Source organism: Drosophila virilis, chromosome 5 (genome assembly GCF_030788295.1).
Source record: "Drosophila virilis strain 15010-1051.87 chromosome 5, Dvir_AGI_RSII-ME, whole genome shotgun sequence".
NCBI classification, from domain to species: Eukaryota; Metazoa; Arthropoda; class Insecta; order Diptera; family Drosophilidae; genus Drosophila; species Drosophila virilis.
Window position 1 is genome coordinate 24,398,971 of NC_091547.1, and position 20,090 is coordinate 24,419,060.

At 43.1% G+C, this 20,090-nt stretch overlaps 1 protein-coding gene across 2 annotated transcripts in view; it reads left to right on the forward strand.

Annotated features, from left to right (window-relative positions):
* mam (neurogenic protein mastermind) overlaps positions 1–18,622 on the forward strand; it is a 36,986-nt gene extending 18,364 nt beyond the window's left edge. For both annotated transcript variants that reach the window (XM_032437483.2, XM_070210209.1), the window contains exons 4-6: positions 14,001–14,256; positions 14,335–15,489; positions 15,552–18,622. In XM_032437483.2, the coding sequence (XP_032293374.1) occupies positions 14,001–14,256; positions 14,335–15,489; positions 15,552–16,246 (2,106 nt within the window). In that variant the 3' untranslated portion in view covers positions 16,247–18,622. The remainder of the gene's footprint in view (positions 1–14,000; positions 14,257–14,334; positions 15,490–15,551) is intronic.
* The last annotated feature ends 1,468 nt before the right edge of the window (positions 18,623–20,090 follow it).

Sequence of the window (20,090 nt, forward strand, 5' to 3'; positions counted from 1 at the left end):
TGTTAAGAATCGGTTATTTTATAACTACATACTATTCTGAAAAAAATAATTTTTATAAATATTTCAGTGGAAAATCCATTTTCCATATTCACTAGAAATTTTTGCTCAGTTAGTAGAATTGTATATTAATTTTTACATGGAAACATATTCATTTCTTTTGTGGCAGCGCTTTTCAGCGCGTTTGCTGCTGCACTTTGTCTCCTCCCTAAAACTGATTTTAACCTTGTCAAAGTTCTCTTTAGCTATTTTCCGAATGGCTTGCCACCTCTTAAATGGTTGCGCCCCTTTGGGGCAGCCTTCACCTGGACAGCGGGCAGAACTGCCGATTCCCCTTGGCTCTGCAGCCAGTTGCTTCTTCTATATACACATATATTTATTTATATATATATATATATATATATATATATATGTTTGTATCTATATAGAAACTGGGAACTTGGAACTGGTTGTGTTTGCTTCATTCGCTGCTGCGTGGCATAAAATTTAATATTTGCGCGTGTGCTTAACCCCAAGTTGGCCCCTGCTTTGCCGCATTTATCTATCGCTTGGCTGCTCGGCGAATATGTGTGTGTGTGTTTGTGTGTATATATACATGTGTATATCTGTGTGTGTGTGCGTTGTGATTATTATGCCATGTAATCTGCTTCATATAACAACGCAGCGACGACAACGACGATGTTGAGCGTAAAGCGTGGCAAGTGGCAAGTGGCAAGCGGCAAGTGGCAAGCGGCAAGTGGCAAGTACTTTTAATACTTTCACCTTCGCCGGGCGAGCGCTGCGTGCCCCTTGGGGCATTATCCATACATATTCATCGCGCCACTCTCACACACACACACACACACACACACCGATACATATATATCCATATATAAATATTTCAGTTTTTAATCTATTTTAATGGATATTATTTGAAACGAAGCAACTTCTTGGCGAGTGAACCGCTCAGGTTTTACATTTTACTTTCTATAATTCGCTTGTCGCACGCCCCCTTACTCCCCCACCCTCTTGCGCTCTCTGTCTTCTCTTTCTGCCTCTTTCCCTCCCTGCTGAGTTTAATTTTTTCTAATCTCGCGCTAAAGTTGCGAACAGACAAATCGTCGCGGCGGACGCACCAAAGTATGCAACACTTTTTGCTGCTCCTCAACCCTGTCTGTGTGTGTGTGTGTGTAGTTGTTGTGCGTGTGTATGTGTGCGCGCTCGCTCTGCAAACAGCTCACGTCGCATATTTATAGGCTGCCAGGCATAAAAAGCGATTCCAACTCGAGCTCTCGAGCCGTTTGCCAAAAGATTTACAAAATGTTTTGCCAGCTCTCGCTTGTATTTCCCTTTTTTTCCATTTCATATATTCTTTATCATTTTATGTTTTTGGAATAATAAAGCTGATCCAAAGCTTGTATCGACTAAGCACAAAATGGGCTTTGAGACATTGCCTAAGTGCAGTGCTTGCAAAACTGTAAACAGAAGTTGTACTATAATTCCCAAGCAGTTCTCGCTGAGACACTAACTAATCTACGTCAACTTAACTGGAGCAAACTATTGTTAGGGTATCATATCTTGTCACAATATCAACACTTCTATACTCTGTTCATATAGGTAAATAGGCTATATTGGTGTCGAGCAAGAAATTGGGTGTATCGAGAAAGTTTCCCAGAGAAGTATTTGCTCCTCAACCAGATGCATGATATTTGCAGACTGTGAGCAGAGCATTTCGCAGTCGATAGCAACCGACTGCAAAGTTCTGGTTAGATTTTTTTTTTGTCCATAGCCACGTTTTTGGCTTATTTGTAAGTTGCAGTCGCATTTGTTTAGGCCACAGGCTCAAAGTTTGTTATCACCGACTGCAGTTGAATATTCAAATTAGTTTTTATTTATTTTTGGCCCAGACCAAAAGAGCAAAGAGCCAAAGAGTTGGCAAGACGGAGATAAATAGAGAGCTAGTAGCCGAGAGGGGGATTGTAAGGCATATCAAAAAGTGTTTGCACAATTTGTTTAAATTTCATGCCACTCCAGACGGAAATTCATATAAAATGTCTAGGTGTGCGGGTGTGTGCGTTTGCGTGTGTGTGTGTGTGTGTAAAACATGCAAATAATAAAAATCGTTACATTTTATGCAACTGTCAAAGGCAGACCAGAACAGACAAACGACCGGGTTGAGCCTCGGTCAAGTGCAATTTGTAGCAAAGCGAGACTTAGTAAAAGAGTTAAATGGAGAGCAAGAGAGACAGAGAGAGAGAGAGAAAGAGAACATGCACATAAACAAACAATATACAGAAAACATAACATTTGAAATTCCATTAAAATTTGTAGCTGTTGTCACAGAATTTTACACTTACAAACAAACGAAACATAAAAGAACACCAAACTTAACGGCCACATTGCGTATACGCAACGTTTGCCAGCCGTGTCAAAACAGCAAAGCTCATTTCATTAACTGACTGCCGCCACACACAGGACCGCACTGGACACAATCTGTTGCTGTATATTTGCTCATAAATATGTCTGACCAGGGCCCACTCCCGCGCACTGCTACTCCAGCCACTCCGCCCACTTCTTGGACCGCCCCCTCAACAGGCAACAGTCACTTTATCAAATTAATTACTTTTTCAACAACAATTGGGGTCTGGTGTGGGACTCGGCAAAGTGGTCTAAAAGCTGCCTTTGCTTACATTTGCCTTGTTTTATTGCACCCCCTCGCATTATAATCACGCACGAAACTTGAGCTCAACTGCAGAGATTACATGCAAGAGATTATGTGAAAGGCGTAAGGAAAAATCAGAGAATCCTCCGATTCCTTTAAGAGTCGCAACTGTGAACTCCGCTCTCTGTTTCATAAGAGTTGAAAAACAAACAGAGCTTGAAGGCTTAGCATAATATTATGATGTTATATTTAACTGCATATCTTATAATTATCTAAAGCTTAAATTGATGAGCTCGAAAGCGCTTGAGAATACTTATTTGCAACGTATGAAGAAACATAAATCTTCCATTATTGTGACTGACGGATAAGTTGACTGACACGAGGTTTTTGGCCAATTCCGCTCTCTAGCGTGAAAAATGCGTGGAAATCAACTTGTTGCTTTTCATCTGACTGTCTTTAAGGCTAAAGATAGGTGAAATATGTGAGGTGCTTGTGCTACAAAGTCTTCGTTTAAATGTAAGCCTTTTTAGCTCTACAACTGCGATATCCATTATCATAATAATAATAATTATTATGGCATTGTGTACTTAAATGGAGCGTTTTTTTTTTGTAAGGCACCCGCAAGGAGCTAAATAGCTGTATGGAAGTCATGTGCATTTGTGACGTCATTTAACGCAATTAAGTGCCGTTTAAAAATAGTTCAAGGAGTGCGGCAGAATACACGACGGCAGCGACTGCAAAAATGTCACAAAGGAAAATCAATAAAATAGCAAGAGTAAGAACACGAAGAAGAAGAAGAAGAAGAGCTGGAGGAACACAGTAGAAGTTGCGCCAAAGACCCACGTCCCATCCATATGTCGCTCTAATAATAAAGTAATTTAGTTATAGGGCAAAAATATTTAAGGGCCTGCTGACAAATTTCCATTGCAATAAAATGGAAATTGTGAAAATGAGGGCGGACTCGACAAAAAAAAAAAACGAACTCTCAGCGGCGAGGGGTCCGCGAGGTAAGGGCGTGTGGGAAAAGTCGTGCGCACGTGACAAGGACAACGGCAAAGCCAGTAATTAAAAATATAAAAGGACTTGCAAAAAGCACTGTATCCACACACACAGGGCCTCTAATATAGCCACAACAAACAGACAGAGCCCTAGTAGAACCAACTAACCAGTTAACCCACCTGGCCAACATGGCGTATGTGTAATTTTATATTGTCAGTCTTGGTCTGGGCGCACTTTTGATCTTTTGCCAGGCGGCGTCAACACCAACAACAATAACTGGAGCCAAAACTGTGACCAAGGCATTAAACTAGCTAACGAGATGGCCCACAACACAGGGCGGGGCTGACTATTCAGAAAAGATGGCTGCTTGAGGGCGGGTTGAGCGGGCGTTGGGTTGGACAGGTGCGTGTCTGACGCTCGTCACTTCAAAGTCCTTGCGCAAAGTAATTGAAAATGTAAATGGTCGACACGAGGACATGAGTCGAAAGTGTTGATAAATACCCTAACCAAAAACAGCCTGAGCGTAAGCGAAGGGAAAGGGCAACGCCGATGCGGATAACATTGTTGTGTGTGAGTGTGAAAGTTGATGCTGCAAACGTATTCAGCTTGTATCTAAGACAAATCTCAAGAATCGCTCAATGTAAAACCCTTACGAATAGGACGTAAAGAGAGAGGATAACACAAAAAGCTTCTTTGCGGGAGGCTAAATTCATAACATATGAGATAGAGAGAGAATTGTCCATAGTAAAACGTTTACGAATGAGAAGGGTGGAAAAGAAATGAATCTTTTTGTGAGGTTAATATGCTTTAGCGTATGATAGGAGGAGAAAAGAAAAGAAAAGACTAAGACAAAGATAAAGAAAAAGAAAATAATAAAAGAAATATAGAGAACAGTAAGAGACCAAGAGAGAGAGAGAGAGAGAGAGAGAGAGAGGGAGAGAGAAAGCTATCATAAGGTGTTTGTATGCCTGACTCGTGCAGCAGGACTTTAGAAAGGGCGAGGGTATCTGCCAGGCGGATAGTAAGTACCATTGAGAGTCGCAGAATTTCATATTTAAAAGAGAATTTATAAATCTGTATTTAATCTACTTGGTATTTAGAGAGGTTGTTTATGTTGTCTGTACGTCTGGCTTCCAGCTAGATATTTTAAGGGTGCGATTGAGGTGGGGGAAATGCACAACAATTGCTTTAATAATGCTTTTGGTTGAAAAGGCAGCTTTGGGTATTTCGTGTCCACTGCCGCCCATTACAGGGTATCTTTATGTTTATTTGCAGATAGTTGCGATGCGCTTTGTGTGTAATAAACATGCGAGAGCTGGGCTTAGTTCGGGACTTAGAGCGCGGTAACCTTTTTTCAGTTTATGTGACGGGCCATGTTTTTGTTTAGCCCGCCGCATTTGCGGCTTGCCAACTGTTTTGTTTGCTTTTATTATTATTAATTGCTTATTATTTTAATGCATCAGCGGCAATGGCAGCAGCAACAATTGCGAACCCTTTGGCAATGTCAGCTGCTGCTGCGGTTGGGCAAATAAATTAAGTAATTAACTTTAACGATTGCCGTTTGGTTGGGATTTTTGGTTAAATGGATTTTTATGCTCGCCATTTGCAAAATTCTCATTGATTTTTAGTCCCAGCCATGGGCCATGCCCCTCCGCCCATTCAAGTCATTTGCATTTCCAAAAATTTTGTGAATGCATCAACAGCAAAAGTCAAAGGCAGAAAATTCAATTCATTTGTTTGCCAGTTCAATTAGAGGTAACCCTTCCCTCCAAATGGTTTAAGGTGTGGGGAGGGAGCGGGGAGGGTGGTGTGTTGTTGATCTGTGGGCATGTCTCATTTTGCGCAATTTGCAATAATTTTTGCTACGTGTCGCTGGACGTGAATTTTGTGCGTTCTCATTGCGCTTTGCAGCGACTATTTGAAAAGTGCGTGTAAATAAAATTAACGAATACTGAACTTCAAATTAAAGCGTAAATACGAAAATGTGGCGGGTAGGGTGTGGCAGGAAAGGGGGAGCTTATTTGAATGCTGTTATTTAACTATAGATTAGATTGATCGATGCCAAACTGAATTCGTTAAATAGATTTTTATCGAATTAAACACGATTTTCGTTAAACGAAAAAGGATGCTCAAAATGGTATACATTATGCTGCTAGACTAACAGTCAAAACGTTACATATATAAATCGCTTGATTTTGATTTCAAGTATATATAATCTACTATAATCTTATACTCATGTATACCTATCTTACACATATATGTATATTACTGACACTATATCGTAGTAATAATCATAGTAATAACTCATGTGTATCCTACACTCCCAATTCTATCGCATTCTCATATCGTCAGCTTATAATAAACATGCGGGTATTTCAACTTTATCTTATACGCCATTATACAACTATCTTATACTCATAATAGTCGCTGCATTTCTCTTCACAGTCCAATATTTATATCGTATATCGTATACTCACAGTTATATCGTATGCTCATACTTTTGCTTATATCAACATCTTATAAACACACTTATATCTTATACGCTTTTATACTGTCATACAACTATCTTATTCTCATCTCATCCGCTGCAATTCACTTTTTCAATCGCAATATCGTATATCGTATGTCTAGACGTATATCGTAATTCATACCTGCGTTCACATCATTATCATATGTATACTCTTATATCTTATACGCTTTTATACTATTATCTTATACTCATATCACTTGCTGCAATTTTCTTCAAGCATTTTTTCCGCCTCAATTTGGGTGACAAATAGTTTGGGCATTTCATTTGTAATGGCCCCTCCACCTCCTACCCAAGCACCCGCCCCTCTCAAATGCGACATGCAATTTCCATGCATCTTTCTATCTTTGGGTCACCCTCTCACCCGCCCTCCTCTGTCGCTCTGGCTTGTCAGTGATTGCATTTAGTTCTTCTCGCTGGGCACTTGGCACGTTTCGTTTGGCATTTCAATATCGCGTCGCCGCCAGAAAACGCGCTGTGACTCAGATGCAAGTCGCGCGCGTTTCGCTGGCGTTTTCAGTTGTGTAGATGTGGTTCGCAGATGTTTTGTTGTAGCTAACGCTGCCGCTGCCTCTGCTGCTGCCTCTGCCGCTGTCGGCCGACAGCTGCTGTGGCACACGAGTCACTCGCCAAAGAATTCTTCCCATTGCTATTTTGATTTCAATTCGTCGTCTTGTTCTTCTTCAACTGTGCTTTGTTTTTGTTGCCATGCAGCTGTTTTATCTATCAGATGCTTTGGCTCTGACTCACCCAAGCGAGCCTCTTGCCATTATCATTTGCTGCCTTATCGCCGGAGCCAACGATAAGTGCTCTGTATACCCATTAACTGGGTTTAGTGCGAGAGATCGATTTGCTATATTCAGCAAATATGCTGCGATCTGGCCCAAAACAATTACGTACTGAAATTGTTTACAGCTCGTTATCGTTGCAATAATTGTTAAATTGTTATGTTGAAGCAAACTGCACGCAATGGGAATGTATTGTACATTTATCTCGGAATGGCTTTCAGAGATTTTTCAACCAATTAGGGCAACAGCTTTTTCCAATTACATTCAATTCCTAAGTCATTAAGAGCTAACAAGAAAACACATTTTTTATAGCTTAAACAAGGAAGCAAATCTGAATTTGAAAGAGAATGTTCATTAGACCTATCCAACGGGCTAAGTGAGAATAAAATAGCAAAAGTATTTCAGCATGGAATTCAATGTAACCCTAGAAATATTTGGAATATGCTTCGAGGCACGCAAATTCATAGAATTGATTGGATATACGTATTATGAGTATCTCGTATATTCTGCGAAAATCTATAAAGATAATTTCAAAGAATTTTACCAAATTTTATTTTTCTTCTATTGTTGTATTATTGTGTGCTGGCAATTATTACCCGGAATTAGTCGGGTCAAGGTATATTTTACAAAATTGTTCACCTTTATTATTGGAATTTGCTCGTCTGGATACGTGAGCTTTAGATGGGATGAGCGTTAAATCAAATTTAAAAGAATATTTTTTAGAGATTGACTTGTCTTTTATCTAGGGCTTGATATGATAATTCTTGTAAATCTTAGATTTATAAATCAACTTGAATTTTAGATATTGGCTTTATAGAGGGTTCTAGTCTTAACTGGCCTATATCACGCTTAGCTTTCCATAGTTGCTCAGCTTATCGTGAAACTTTTTTATGGTGCGGATGTGTTTAAACCGGAGTCATTTGCAGGCTGTTCGTTACGGCATTGGCGAGGCCATTAACTTTGACAAGCGATCCATTAAAATGCATTCATAAATTGTACAGGTGTATGTGTGTGTGTGTGTGTGTGTGTGTGCGTGTGTGTGTGTGTGTCTGGTGTCCAATGTTCAGTATCATGTCCAATGAGCTGGACCTTAAATTAAACCAACAAAGTAACAAATCGAATGCACTGCGGCCCACAAAGCGGCCCAAATGATTTAAGCGCACAATTCCCCAGCCACCCACAACACACACACACACACACACACACACACACATGCACACATACATATACTCGCTGTGATGTAGTACAGTTCATTTGGGGCTACAGGCGGCAGCCGTTGCATGTTTTGTTGCTTTGCCTCCCCCAAAGCCCGCCCCCTTTGGAGGGCCTCTGCCGCTAAGGTTCCCTCCAACCCTTGCCCCGCTTTTGCATATGGCGCTCTCATGCCCATTTATGCCAAAATTTAATTTATAATTATTGCAAGTTTAATTTATGATCATTGACATGCTGCAGCACACATACACACACACCGCAAGCACATGAACATAGACAAAGGGGGCGGACGGGGTGGGGTTTGCGGCTGTTGTGTAACTGAGATTGGGACCTCTTTGTGTCTATACCATGTGCGGAATTGAGGGCCAAAGGGTTCCCTTGCATTGTGTGTGCTAACTGCAACTGTTTCAAAAGTTTTACACACACACACACACACACGTATACACACACAGTGAGGCCATCTCTTTCACTCTTGCAGTGAAACATGCTTGTAGCTGGGTCTCTCTCGTGCACACATAGACATACATATATTGACATTTACCCTCGAGCCTGCAACTCGAATCCTTTGGGCCACTCACCGCTCGTTCAAACTTGCCTGATATACCAGCTATTCCCTTGTAGTTCTCGTTCTTGTTGCTGCCGAGCTGGTGAAAGTTGGCAGCTACCCGAGAGATTCGCATTAAGCTGCTGTTCAGAATGTGTTGTAATCTAGAGGAATATCCAAACGGCCTGGCTAACTGCTTGACGGAAATAAGCTCAAGTTTAGACTAGACTGAGAGAACGAGAGAGAGAGAGAGAGAGAGAGACAGGGTGAGAGATTAGCTGAGATATATCAAATTTTATAGTTCTGCGTCAGTTTTTTTAGCGAAACTTTTTCTTTATACACAAAACTGTTTATTCTGCCTGATTGATTGACTGACAGACTGACTGATGATCGACGCGCAGAGCACATCGCAAGATCTGGGCAACTAAATTCTTCAACTTTTTGTGATATGTATTAAAACTAAGACGGAGTTGGGTTATCTTTCTATGTTTTTAAAATAGGCGCATGCGTGCTTCTTCTTTAATATGTATGCCATTTAATAGCAATCGATTGCTTTGTCAATCATTCAGTCACATCATTTTCCGCTCTTCTTATCCTAATCTTAATCCCGTCGATAAGTCGATAAGTGCCTTTAAAGTTTATGCTTAATAACATTTTTGTGCGCAGCGCCTCCTCATTTGGCTGTCATTGCCAATTAAAAATCAAATTCGCTTCGCTTTAACGCCTCGCCAAATGAGATTTCTCCCCCACACCCTCTCTCTCTCTATCTCTATCTCTGTTAGACACTGTCATAAATTCGTTAAATATCCAGCCGAGCCAGAAGCAGGAGCAGGAGCAAGGCAGAGCAGAGAGAAAGAGAGTAGCTAGTTTATGTCACACAAATATCCAATGACAGCGGCCTCTATGCCTCCTCCTGCGCCCCACACATGCCCACTCCATGGGGCCGTCTCCTGGGCAGGACGACACATTCTCTTGGCTTCATTTGGATTTTTTGGCTTCCGTGCCAAAAACAAGGAAACAAATAAGGAAAAATATCAAGAAAAGCGGCGCACAGACAATTCGCGTTGGGGACTCTACCGCCTCCCTTAGCATTTGCGAGGGGGCGACAGTTGTAGGGGCGTGTTTTTTTTGCTAATTTCATTGACTCTACGCTGGGCCGCTGCCAAGTTCATAATTCGATGAGTGGGCGGCTGTTGCTTCAGTTGTTTCGATTGCTTTCTGTGCGCGCACTTGAAGTTACTTCCAATTATCCTTCGTCCTTTCGCTGGTGCCGGGGGGAGTCGCACATATTGTCAGCTTAAATGTAACTCAATTGATCAGTGAGTAAAAAAAGTGACAAACTCGATTTACTCGTTATAAACTTTAAATAAGAATGCTAATTTGCTGCAGTTAAAAACAGCATTGCCCTTAACAGGCTATGTTATTGGGCAGTTGTAAAACCTTAATGTTAAGTAACATATTTCATGGCAAACATTTCCAGAGTCAATCAATTTAAAAACTAAAATTTAAAACAACATATGGCAAGCTTTCACTTAATAAACATTGGCATGTTAAACGGTTGTATCTGAAAGTTTGTTCTGTTACTAACAGAAATATAAATTCAGTAGCCCAACAATGCAACTCGTTTAACCAACATTACATTAACATGTTGGGCAGTTGTAACTGTAAATCACGCCGTGAATATAATTGCTGCAGCAAAGCGTAAGATTAACATTTGTTAAGCCACATTGAGTTATTAGCATGCTGTTAACTCATGACAAAGCATCAGCTGTTATGTTTTGACATGTGGCTCATGTAGCTTTCAGTTCAGTTTCTATATATTCCTTTTCAATTATTTTAAGTGCCGCCTCACATTTTGTTATTGTGTTGATTTGTGGTACAGTTGTGTTCTCAGTTTTCAACTACTTATGGCCTGTATGGGGGCCAATAAGAAGAAACAGCCCCCGAGGCTGAGTTGAAGTTTCATTTCTTTTTAGTAGAGCGACCCCAACGCACACTCACACTCACACACATACACACACACACACACACACACATCAGCAGCAGCAGCACACATTGTGGCATAGTCACATATATCATTGTCAAGTCTATATGCAAGGCAGCCCCCCACCCAGTCGACGCTGGCCACCCAAGCAGCATTCAAGTTGCCCTCTGCTCAAATATCAGTCCCTTGGCGGGGGCGGGATGCGACAGCAGGGCATATGCGGCAATCTTTTTGGCTTGTCAAATGCGCATTTCCTGCTTACGAGTCCTTGCTGTGTGGCATGCGTGGGTGTGTGTGTGTGTGTGTGACATGTGTGTGCGCGTGTGTGCGTGTGTGTGTGCGGGCTGCCCGGTTTGTCTCTAGCGCAATCAATATGGCGGCGCTGGGGTAATAGCTTAGGATTTACGCGCACGGCTTACAAAGAGAGGACGACTACAGCTCCTGCTGCTTCTTCTTCTGCTACTGCTGCTGCTGCTGCTGCTGGCGCTTCCTCTTCTGCTGTTCCTGTTGTGGTTTCGTCGCCAACGCTCGCGCCAAGTCGTCGCAGTTACCTTTAAACTTTTTTATTGATATTTTATGTATGTAGTCTCGTTGCCCGTTGGCTGATGCTGCCCCCCACTGTTGCCACTGGTGGATGGCTTAAGCCTGGTCCTGCGCCTGGTCCTGCGCCTTCGACAGTGCCATGTTTGTCCTTTTATGAAAGCTGCTGTAATGATTTGTTTTATGAAGTCGTTCGTGTTGCCAACCAAACCCGCAGCCCTTTCCCATTCCCACTCCCCACCTTCCCTTCCTTTCGTGCAAGTTGCGCCCCAAAGTATGCTAGTAAAAAGTCTGTGCTTACGCCTTGTTTGCCCAATGACTTAGTTATTGAGTCCTTACAAAGGATCTCTGTAAAGTCAATTATTTGAAATGAGAAAAGCGTGCAGGCATTCACCAATTCAAGCACCGATTAAGTCGATCGCATATTCACCCTGTTATCAATATGCCAAGGGAATTCATTAGAAGCACTCAATATGTGTCTGTGAATGCATTTGCAATTATTCATGTTGTCTGTGTATGATCATATATTTAATTATTATCTTAGCAAAAGGCGCATTCGTCCGAAATTCAAGTCCAGTTATGAAATCCTTGTTCATTTATCAAACTTGGGCATTTGCGAGCTTTCTCAAGCTCCTATAGAACATAAAAAATATGCCTAAAGTTAATTTTTTCTCATTTTTCTTATGAAAATAGCGTCAAGTATATGTCATATGTTTGTCTGCGATGTTGTTTAATTACTGCTGGTGTATGGATACAGATATATGGCAACATATTTAAGGCATTTCTCTGTTCAGTCTACGTTGCGTATACGCAATAAGCAACACTGCGTATCTCATAGATTTCAGACATTCTCATCCACACGTCGTGTTGCAGACGCATTTCACACCTTGCCACTGGCATGCAAATGATTTATGAAATGTCGGCCATGGGGTAGGGTGGGTAACAGAGGGCCGAGAGGGGGGGGGGGGGGTGCTGGTGCTGGAAGTTTTAACGGCTGGGGCAGCGAGCCCAATGGCAACACTTGGCGACCGTGGCCAATGCTGTTGCCGTTGTTCTTGTTGGCACTAAACTTCAATTAGCTCAGCGAGTCCATGACTTTTAATCAGTGTACTTTATGCCACACGCACACACACACACACACACACACACGCACACGCAGGCATATGCGTGAGCCAAAAAAACGCAATAAATTAAACCAACAAGCAATTACAACAACAAAAGCAGCAGCCAAAAGAGGCCACAAAGTTGCTTAGTGCGCTTTTTGGGGCGCCACCAAAAAAGCAACACACGAGGCAACAACGAGCGACGCTGAAGTCGTGTCGCCAAGATTTATTGACTGTCCTATGCGTCGCGTCGAGTCGAATATTGAGTTGACAATGATGAGGACGAGGACGACAGCGAGGACGACGCCGGGGACACGGACACGGACACGGACACGGGCACAGACCCAGACCCAGACCCAGACCCAGACAAGGACACGGAATCCTGTGTATATACCAGAACAAGGTGCCTGGCCAGGGGCAAGCGATTTCCTTAGCCTGCGACCAAACAAGAGAAGCGCGCGTGTCGTGTTTTTCTGTCAACGCGACGCTGTTCGTGAGCAGAGTTTTCACTGTACGCATCTCCAGCTGCACACACACACACACATGATTTGGGGGCAACACGAGCTGTGGCACATGGCATTGAAATGCGTCGCGCAGTTGCCCCTTTTAACCCCATTTCCTGAAGGGGGTTGGCTTGGGGAGTAGCCCTCCATTACAATAACAAATAAATTGAAAATATGAATATGAACTGGGTGAGGACAGCGGATTGTAGCCGAAGATGCCTTTGCCCGCCAAAGTAGACACTCGAAAAGTGCCACAAGATTTATGCCTCAATGTTGTTGCTATGTGTCTGTCCAGTGTATGTGCGATTATGTGTGTGTGCGTGTGTGAGTGTGTGTTGAATTTGGCAGCTTAGCCAGCAGCAGAAGCCATTGAATGCGACACTGATGCGGATGCGAATGCAGTTGTGGCGATAATAAGCTTCAGCAGCCGACTTGATGTCTGCGCCACAGCCCCCGCACCAGCCCGCCCACAGGCCCCCCGCTTACCAGCTTTATGGCTGCTGTTGACAGCCGCAACGCAAAGGCTGACAGCTGTAAAGGGAGTAGGTGATGGCCAGGTCTTAAATGCGTCGCCTGGCCCAGCAACTGTCCGGGAATTAGCCTCAAAATCGTTGACTTTGGCTCTGGCAGTCAAATTCAGCAGGATGCCCAAAGCTGATGCAAATTGGAAAGTGGACAGCGGGACAGGGACAGGGACAGGGACAGGGGCCGGGGCATAAGAGGAAGTCTGTAGCCAGACAGCTTGATTGCAATTAGCAGAGATAAACTACAGCTATTGGCGCTCAAATATCACTTGATGAGCTCGTGCTTTACGGCTGCAAACGAAAGAAAACATATATATATATATATATATATTATCGGTGAATCGCTTTAAGGTTTGAACTAATGCCTCGCTTTGGGTTTCTGTTGGGTAAAGCTGTGTTTCAAGCTGTGTGTATTAATCGAGAATCTGCATACCAAATCTGGTATCTGGTAACTTTAATAATTCCCGAGTCGAGAAGGTTTTCGTTACGCTCTGCCAACTGACAGGCACAGTGCGTATACGTAATATGTCGAATTGCTATTGTCGGGCCTTCAATTAAAACAGAACGAAACTGATATTGAATTTTAATTGGACTTTTAATTAATCTACTCCTTCTCTGCTCCTCTCTCTTCATCACAGGTCTCCGCTGGGCAGCATTTGCACCTGAGCAGCGACATGAAGAGCAACGTTTCGGTTGCCGCGCAGCAGGGCGTCTTCTTCAGTCAGCAGCAGGCCGCGCAGCAACAACAGCAGCAGCAGCAACAACCAGGGAACGCTGGCCCCAATCCTCAGCAGCAGCAGCAGCAGCCGCACGGCGGCAACGCGGGCGCTAATGGGGGCGGTCCGAATGGCCCGCAGCAGCAGCAACCAAATCAAAACATGAACAATTCAAATGGTAAGCAGCGCAGACAAATGAATAACACCAATGAGTGCACTCACATTAAATTCGAATCAATTGAATTATATTTGACAGTACCCTCCGACGGCTTCTCGCTCTCCCAAAGCCAAAGCATGAACTTCACGCAGCAGCAGCAGCAACAGGCGGCGGCGGCAGCAGCAGCTGCTGCTGCGGCACAGCAGCAACAGGCAGCCGCCGCTCAGCAGCAGCAGCAGCAGCAGCAGGTGCCGCCCAATATGCGTCAGCGTCAAACGCAGGCGCAGGCAGCGGCAGCAGCAGCAGCGGCAGCAGCTGCACAGGCGCAGGCCGCGGCCAATGCGAATGGCGGACCCGGCGGCAATGTGCCGCTGATGCAGCAGCAGCAACAGACGCCGGGCGGCGTGCCGGTGGGCGCGGGCAGCGGCAATGCCTCTGTCGGCGTGCCAGTCAGCGCCGGCGGACCCAACAATGGTGCAATGAATCAACTGGGCGGACCCATGGGCGGCATGCCGGGCATGCAAATGGGCGGACCCGGCGGCGTACCCATGAATCCTATGCAAATGAATCCGAATGGCGGCGCGCCCAATGCCCAGATGATGATGGGCGGCAATGGGGGAGGCCCGGTGCCGGCCGCCAGCCAGGCCAAGTTCCTGCAGCAGCAGCAAATGATGCGCGCCCAGGCCATGCAGCATCAGCAGCAGGTGCAACAGCACATGGCTGGCGCACGTCCGCCGCCGCCGGAATACAATGCTACCAAGGCGCAGCTAATGCAGGCCCAGATGATGCAGCAGACTGTAGGCGGTGGCGGTGGCGGAGGCGTTGGCGTGGGCGTGGGCGTGGGCGGCGGTGTTGGCGGCGGCGGTGGTGCCGGCCGCTTTCCAAACAGCGCAGCCCAGGCAGCGGCCATGCGACGCATGACACAGCAGCCGATTCCACCATCCGGGCCCATGATGCGGCCCCAGCATGCTGCCATGTACATGCAGCAGCATGGTGGTGCGGGCGGCGGGCCACGCGGCGGCATGGGCGGCCCGTACGGTGGTGGCGGCGTCGGCGGCGCAGGCGGACCCATGGGCGGCGGTGGTGGCGGCCAGCAGCAGCAGCAGCGGCCGCCCAATGTGCAGGTCACGCCCGACGGCATGCCCATGGGCTCGCAGCAGGAATGGCGCCACATGATGATGACGCAGCAGCAGCAGCAGATGGGCTTTGGACCAGGCGGACCCATGCGTCAAGGACCCGGTGGATTCAATGGCGGTAAAGTCGATAAAGCCGAGTCTTACAGCTTAATTTTTGCAACTAATCGTCTTGTTTTCCAGGTAACTTCATGCCCAATGGTGCGCCCAATGCGCCGGGCAATGGACCGAATGGCGGCGGCGGTGGTGGCATGATGCCCGGCCCCAATGGACCGCAGATGCAGCTGACGCCCGCGCAAATGCAGCAGCAGCTAATGCGACAGCAGCAGCAGCAGCAACATATGGGACCCGGCGGTGGCGGCGGCGGCGGCGGCAACATGCAGATGCAGCAGCTGCTGCAGCAGCAACAGAACGCAGCAGCCGGCGGAGGTGGCGGCATGATGGCCACCCAGATGCAGATGACCAGCATCCACATGAGCCAGACCCAGCAGCAGCAGCAGCTCACCATGCAGCAGCAACAATTTGTCCAGAGCACCAGCACGACAACAACACACCAGCAGCAGCAACAGTTGCAGCTGCAGATGCAGAGCCAGAGCGGAGGACCCGGCGGCAACGGGCCCAGCAACAATAATGGTGCAAACCAGGCGGGCGGTGTAGGCGTCGGTGTTGGTGTCGGTGTGGGCGTCGGCGTGGTCGGCAGCTCGGCAACCATTGCCAGCGCCAGTTCGATCAGCCAGACGATCAACTCGGTGGTGGCCAACTCGAATGATTTGTGTCTCGAATTTCTCGACAATCTGCCCGACGGCAATTTCTCCACGCAGGATCTGATCAACTCGCTGGACAACGACAACTTCAATATACAGGACATTTTGCAGTAGAGCAGCGAGTATCCCGAAAGGATGCCCAGCCAGAGACGCCGCCGTCATCACCACCACCACCAACACCACCCTAACCACCACCAATTGTTGCCTGTTTTTGTTTGAATATTTTTTGTTGTTGCCTGTTGTTGTTATTGCTTTCCTGCCCCATGGCCCATGTCCCATACCCCATTAACCTACACCCACAACCAACACCCCCGCCCCCCCCCTGTTTGTTAATTGTGTGTATTTAGAAGCTTATTTCGTTTCGATGTACTCTAATTTGGGACTTTACTGTATTATTAGCCGCTAGAGCTGCCCGCTTTCTTTTGTAGGGGGCAGCAACGGTCCAAGGCGGGTGAGCGCTGGGGCGTGGCAGCGGCAGCGGCCAGTACGCAAACATTCCATACTCTACAAATATATATCTATATATATTTGTCTATATATATGCACAAACAAAAACAATTCGAAAAAGTATTTGAGAGCAGCCTCAGAAATTTTTTAAAAAATAGTAAAACGCACCTACACACACCCACAAACACACACACACACACACGCACACCCACTCGCAGAACTTAAGCACCTGTACTTAATGTAATTTGGCCACGCCCAGCGACCAATTCGCCCGCCCTACATTTCATTTTACTTAAGCAAAAAGCGAAAAACAAAACATAAAAAAAAAAAAACGAAAGAAAGAAAATGGAACCAACAACAAAAGAAAACTTTTTAAGAAATGCGTCAGAAAAACAACAAAAAAAAAGAACATGAAAAATTGTACATTTTATATTGTATTTAATTTAATTTAATTTTTTAACTAAAACAAAAATGCGAAAGTAGCAAAAGAAAAACACAAAAAAAGAGTAAAAAGTGCAACAGCAAAGGAAAAACGTAAAAAGCAAAAATATTGGTGATATTTTAATTGCTTACACACAAAAAAACACACACACACATACACACACAAACAGAAAGAAAATTTGATTGAAATTTTACTAGAGAGAGAGAGAGAAAATAGAAAAACGGAGAAACAGTTATTATTATTATTGTACATTATTTTTGTGTAACAATTAAGTTTAAATGGATTTTACAAACAAAAGAGCAAACGCGGAGCAACAATGCGAATTAAGCGCAAACAACAAACATATTTAAAAAACAAATTATATATATATATATAGATACATATATGTATGTATGTATATGTATATATACATATATTATACAACTTATAATTAATTACTACGCGTAGTTTTTTGGTAGTGAAAAGCGTGCATAAAGCCCTAAACATTAGTAGTTTGTTAAATAAATTTATATATATATATATATATATATATATATATATATATATATATATATATACAACAGCCAGATAAACACACACACACACACATTATATAGTTCTCGAGATATATATACAGATATATATATATATATATATATATATATTCGATTATTGAATTAGAGTTCTAAGCAGCAGACAGATTTTTAGCTAAATGCGTTTTTTGGCCGCGTTACCAAGTGACGTCATGCCATGCCACGCCCACAGCAGCCCACTTGACAAAATGAAATGATAAGTAAAAAGAAAAGAAGAAATGATATACGCCGAGATTCCAGCTATGAAATTATTGTACCGACATTTAATTAGCGCAATTCCATAAGTCCATAAGTTAAATAGTTCAGATCGGTTCAGATTCAGCTCAGAGGCCATAGAAATTGCGACAGACACTTCCAGAAATATATCTATATATAAAGCGAGTACATAGATAATGCCTAGATCGAATGCTGATCGAGCACAGACACACACACATACACACACAGAGACACAAACAGACACGCCTAGAAAACAAACGCGTAGCCCAAAGTATTTAAGCCGCAAACAAACAAAAACAAAAACTAACAAAAATTATTATTAAATAATTATTATTATAAAAAAATACGCGAATTGTAGTTTGTAATTAATTATACGAAACCAATTTGTTTACAAAAAAAAAGAAGAAAAAAATTAAAAACCACGCAAATTATATATTATATAGTATATATATATATACATTATTATTATTACTATATACAATATGGCATATTATTATTACATATATATACGAGTACAGATATATATATATATATAAATATATATATATTAAAAATGAGTACACAAATTAGCAGCGCAGCTTGCAACCGAATCGAGGCGCAGCGAGTTGCAAGTGTTGCAAGTAAAACACACACACACACACATATTTACACTCACATATACACACACAGCCAGACACAACTCGATATCAATTAAAAGCAAACAGCTGCCAGCGGCAAACCAAAACTTTAACAATTTACAAAAAGCAAACTTCAAAAGCAAAAAAAAAAAAAAACAAAAACAAAAAAAGCAAATGCAAATGCAAATTAATTTTAGCTCATAATTTATATAAAAAAAAACAACAGAAAACACAAACAAAAAAAAAAAATACAACAAATCGAATTGGATTTGAATTCGATTTGAGGGCCTTTTGCAGCATTTTGTTATGTTTTTTCTCTTTTTGTCATTTAGCCAAAAGATGTTTGGTGCACAAGTCTTCGGTTTGTCGTTTTGTTGTCCTACAGGATGTGCAACAGAACTTATGTGTCAATAAATCGAACACGTACGAATTGTTGGCCGCAAAAAAAAAACAAACATACAACAAACAAAACAAATACAAACATTTGTAGATTTTCTTTTAATATTAAAGAAACCAGATAAAACAAAAACAAAAAGCAACAAAATAAAATAGTAAAATATTACTTTTGTAAATAAGTGAACAATTTCTTCTTATTTCACGAGAAATGCCAGCTAAGGCAATTGCATACTCTTAGGCCGACCCAAGTAACTGATTCGTTTCTATTGTTATAAAAGCACGGCATACTCTTAGGGTACAAAAATAAGCAAATTAGGATTAATTACGCTGCATACTCTTGGGGATGCCATTTTCCATTTGGGTAAATATCCACAAGAATTAAACCATTAGGGGGTCATCAAAGTATCAACGGCAAACTTTTTTTCTTATAGCGAAACGATTTTGTGTTACGACAAAAATTTGGCAAGTACTAGATTCTAAGATGACTCCTTATTTTTAGAATGCAGTTTGCCGCTGTTAGTTCTTACGATTCTAACGCATTTCGAAAGTCTGCAAGGAAAATTTCGGCAATATACAAAAAAAAGGATGAAAGACCTTTAAAGTGATGAGAAAAACGTACAATTGTGTATGCTGATAAAGTCTCTTAGCTCTGTCATATCCTTGCGTATTCTGATGAATCCTCTGTCAAACATTTTGTATGAATTAGGATTAAAAGCAGGCCAAAGTAAATTTCGATAGAAGTTATAGTTGCCGAGATATGCCTATTTTTCAAATAAGGACATTATATTCATAGCCATGGCATTCAAGGATTTCCCAGATTCAAAGTAAGGGGCAAAATATGTTAGGCTTAACGGTGGGCTGTTAACAGCTGCAGCTCATGTAAAACTTCTGGAAGTCCCTTTCGGCTATGATATCGATTCGATCGGCAGGCCATATATAAATTTGATTTTGAAATGCTTATAACTAGGCCATATCCTTACGGATTTTAAAAGGAACTGGTACGTTGGATTCGTAAGGGCCAATCGCATCGACCTGCATCGAAAAACTAGGGGGTCATCTAAGAGCCCTGGACTTGGTCATTTATTCAGCCCCGAATCGCAAGGAAATGGGCAATTGACACCAAATCAGATTTATTTCCGAAACTACAAGGACGATTTGGATGTCCTTTGGCCAGTTGCTAGACCTGGTCAATACAATCTTTTTGACAAGAGACTCATCAGGATACGCAAGGATATAGCCGAGTTATAGCCTATTTTTTGCTTAGAAAA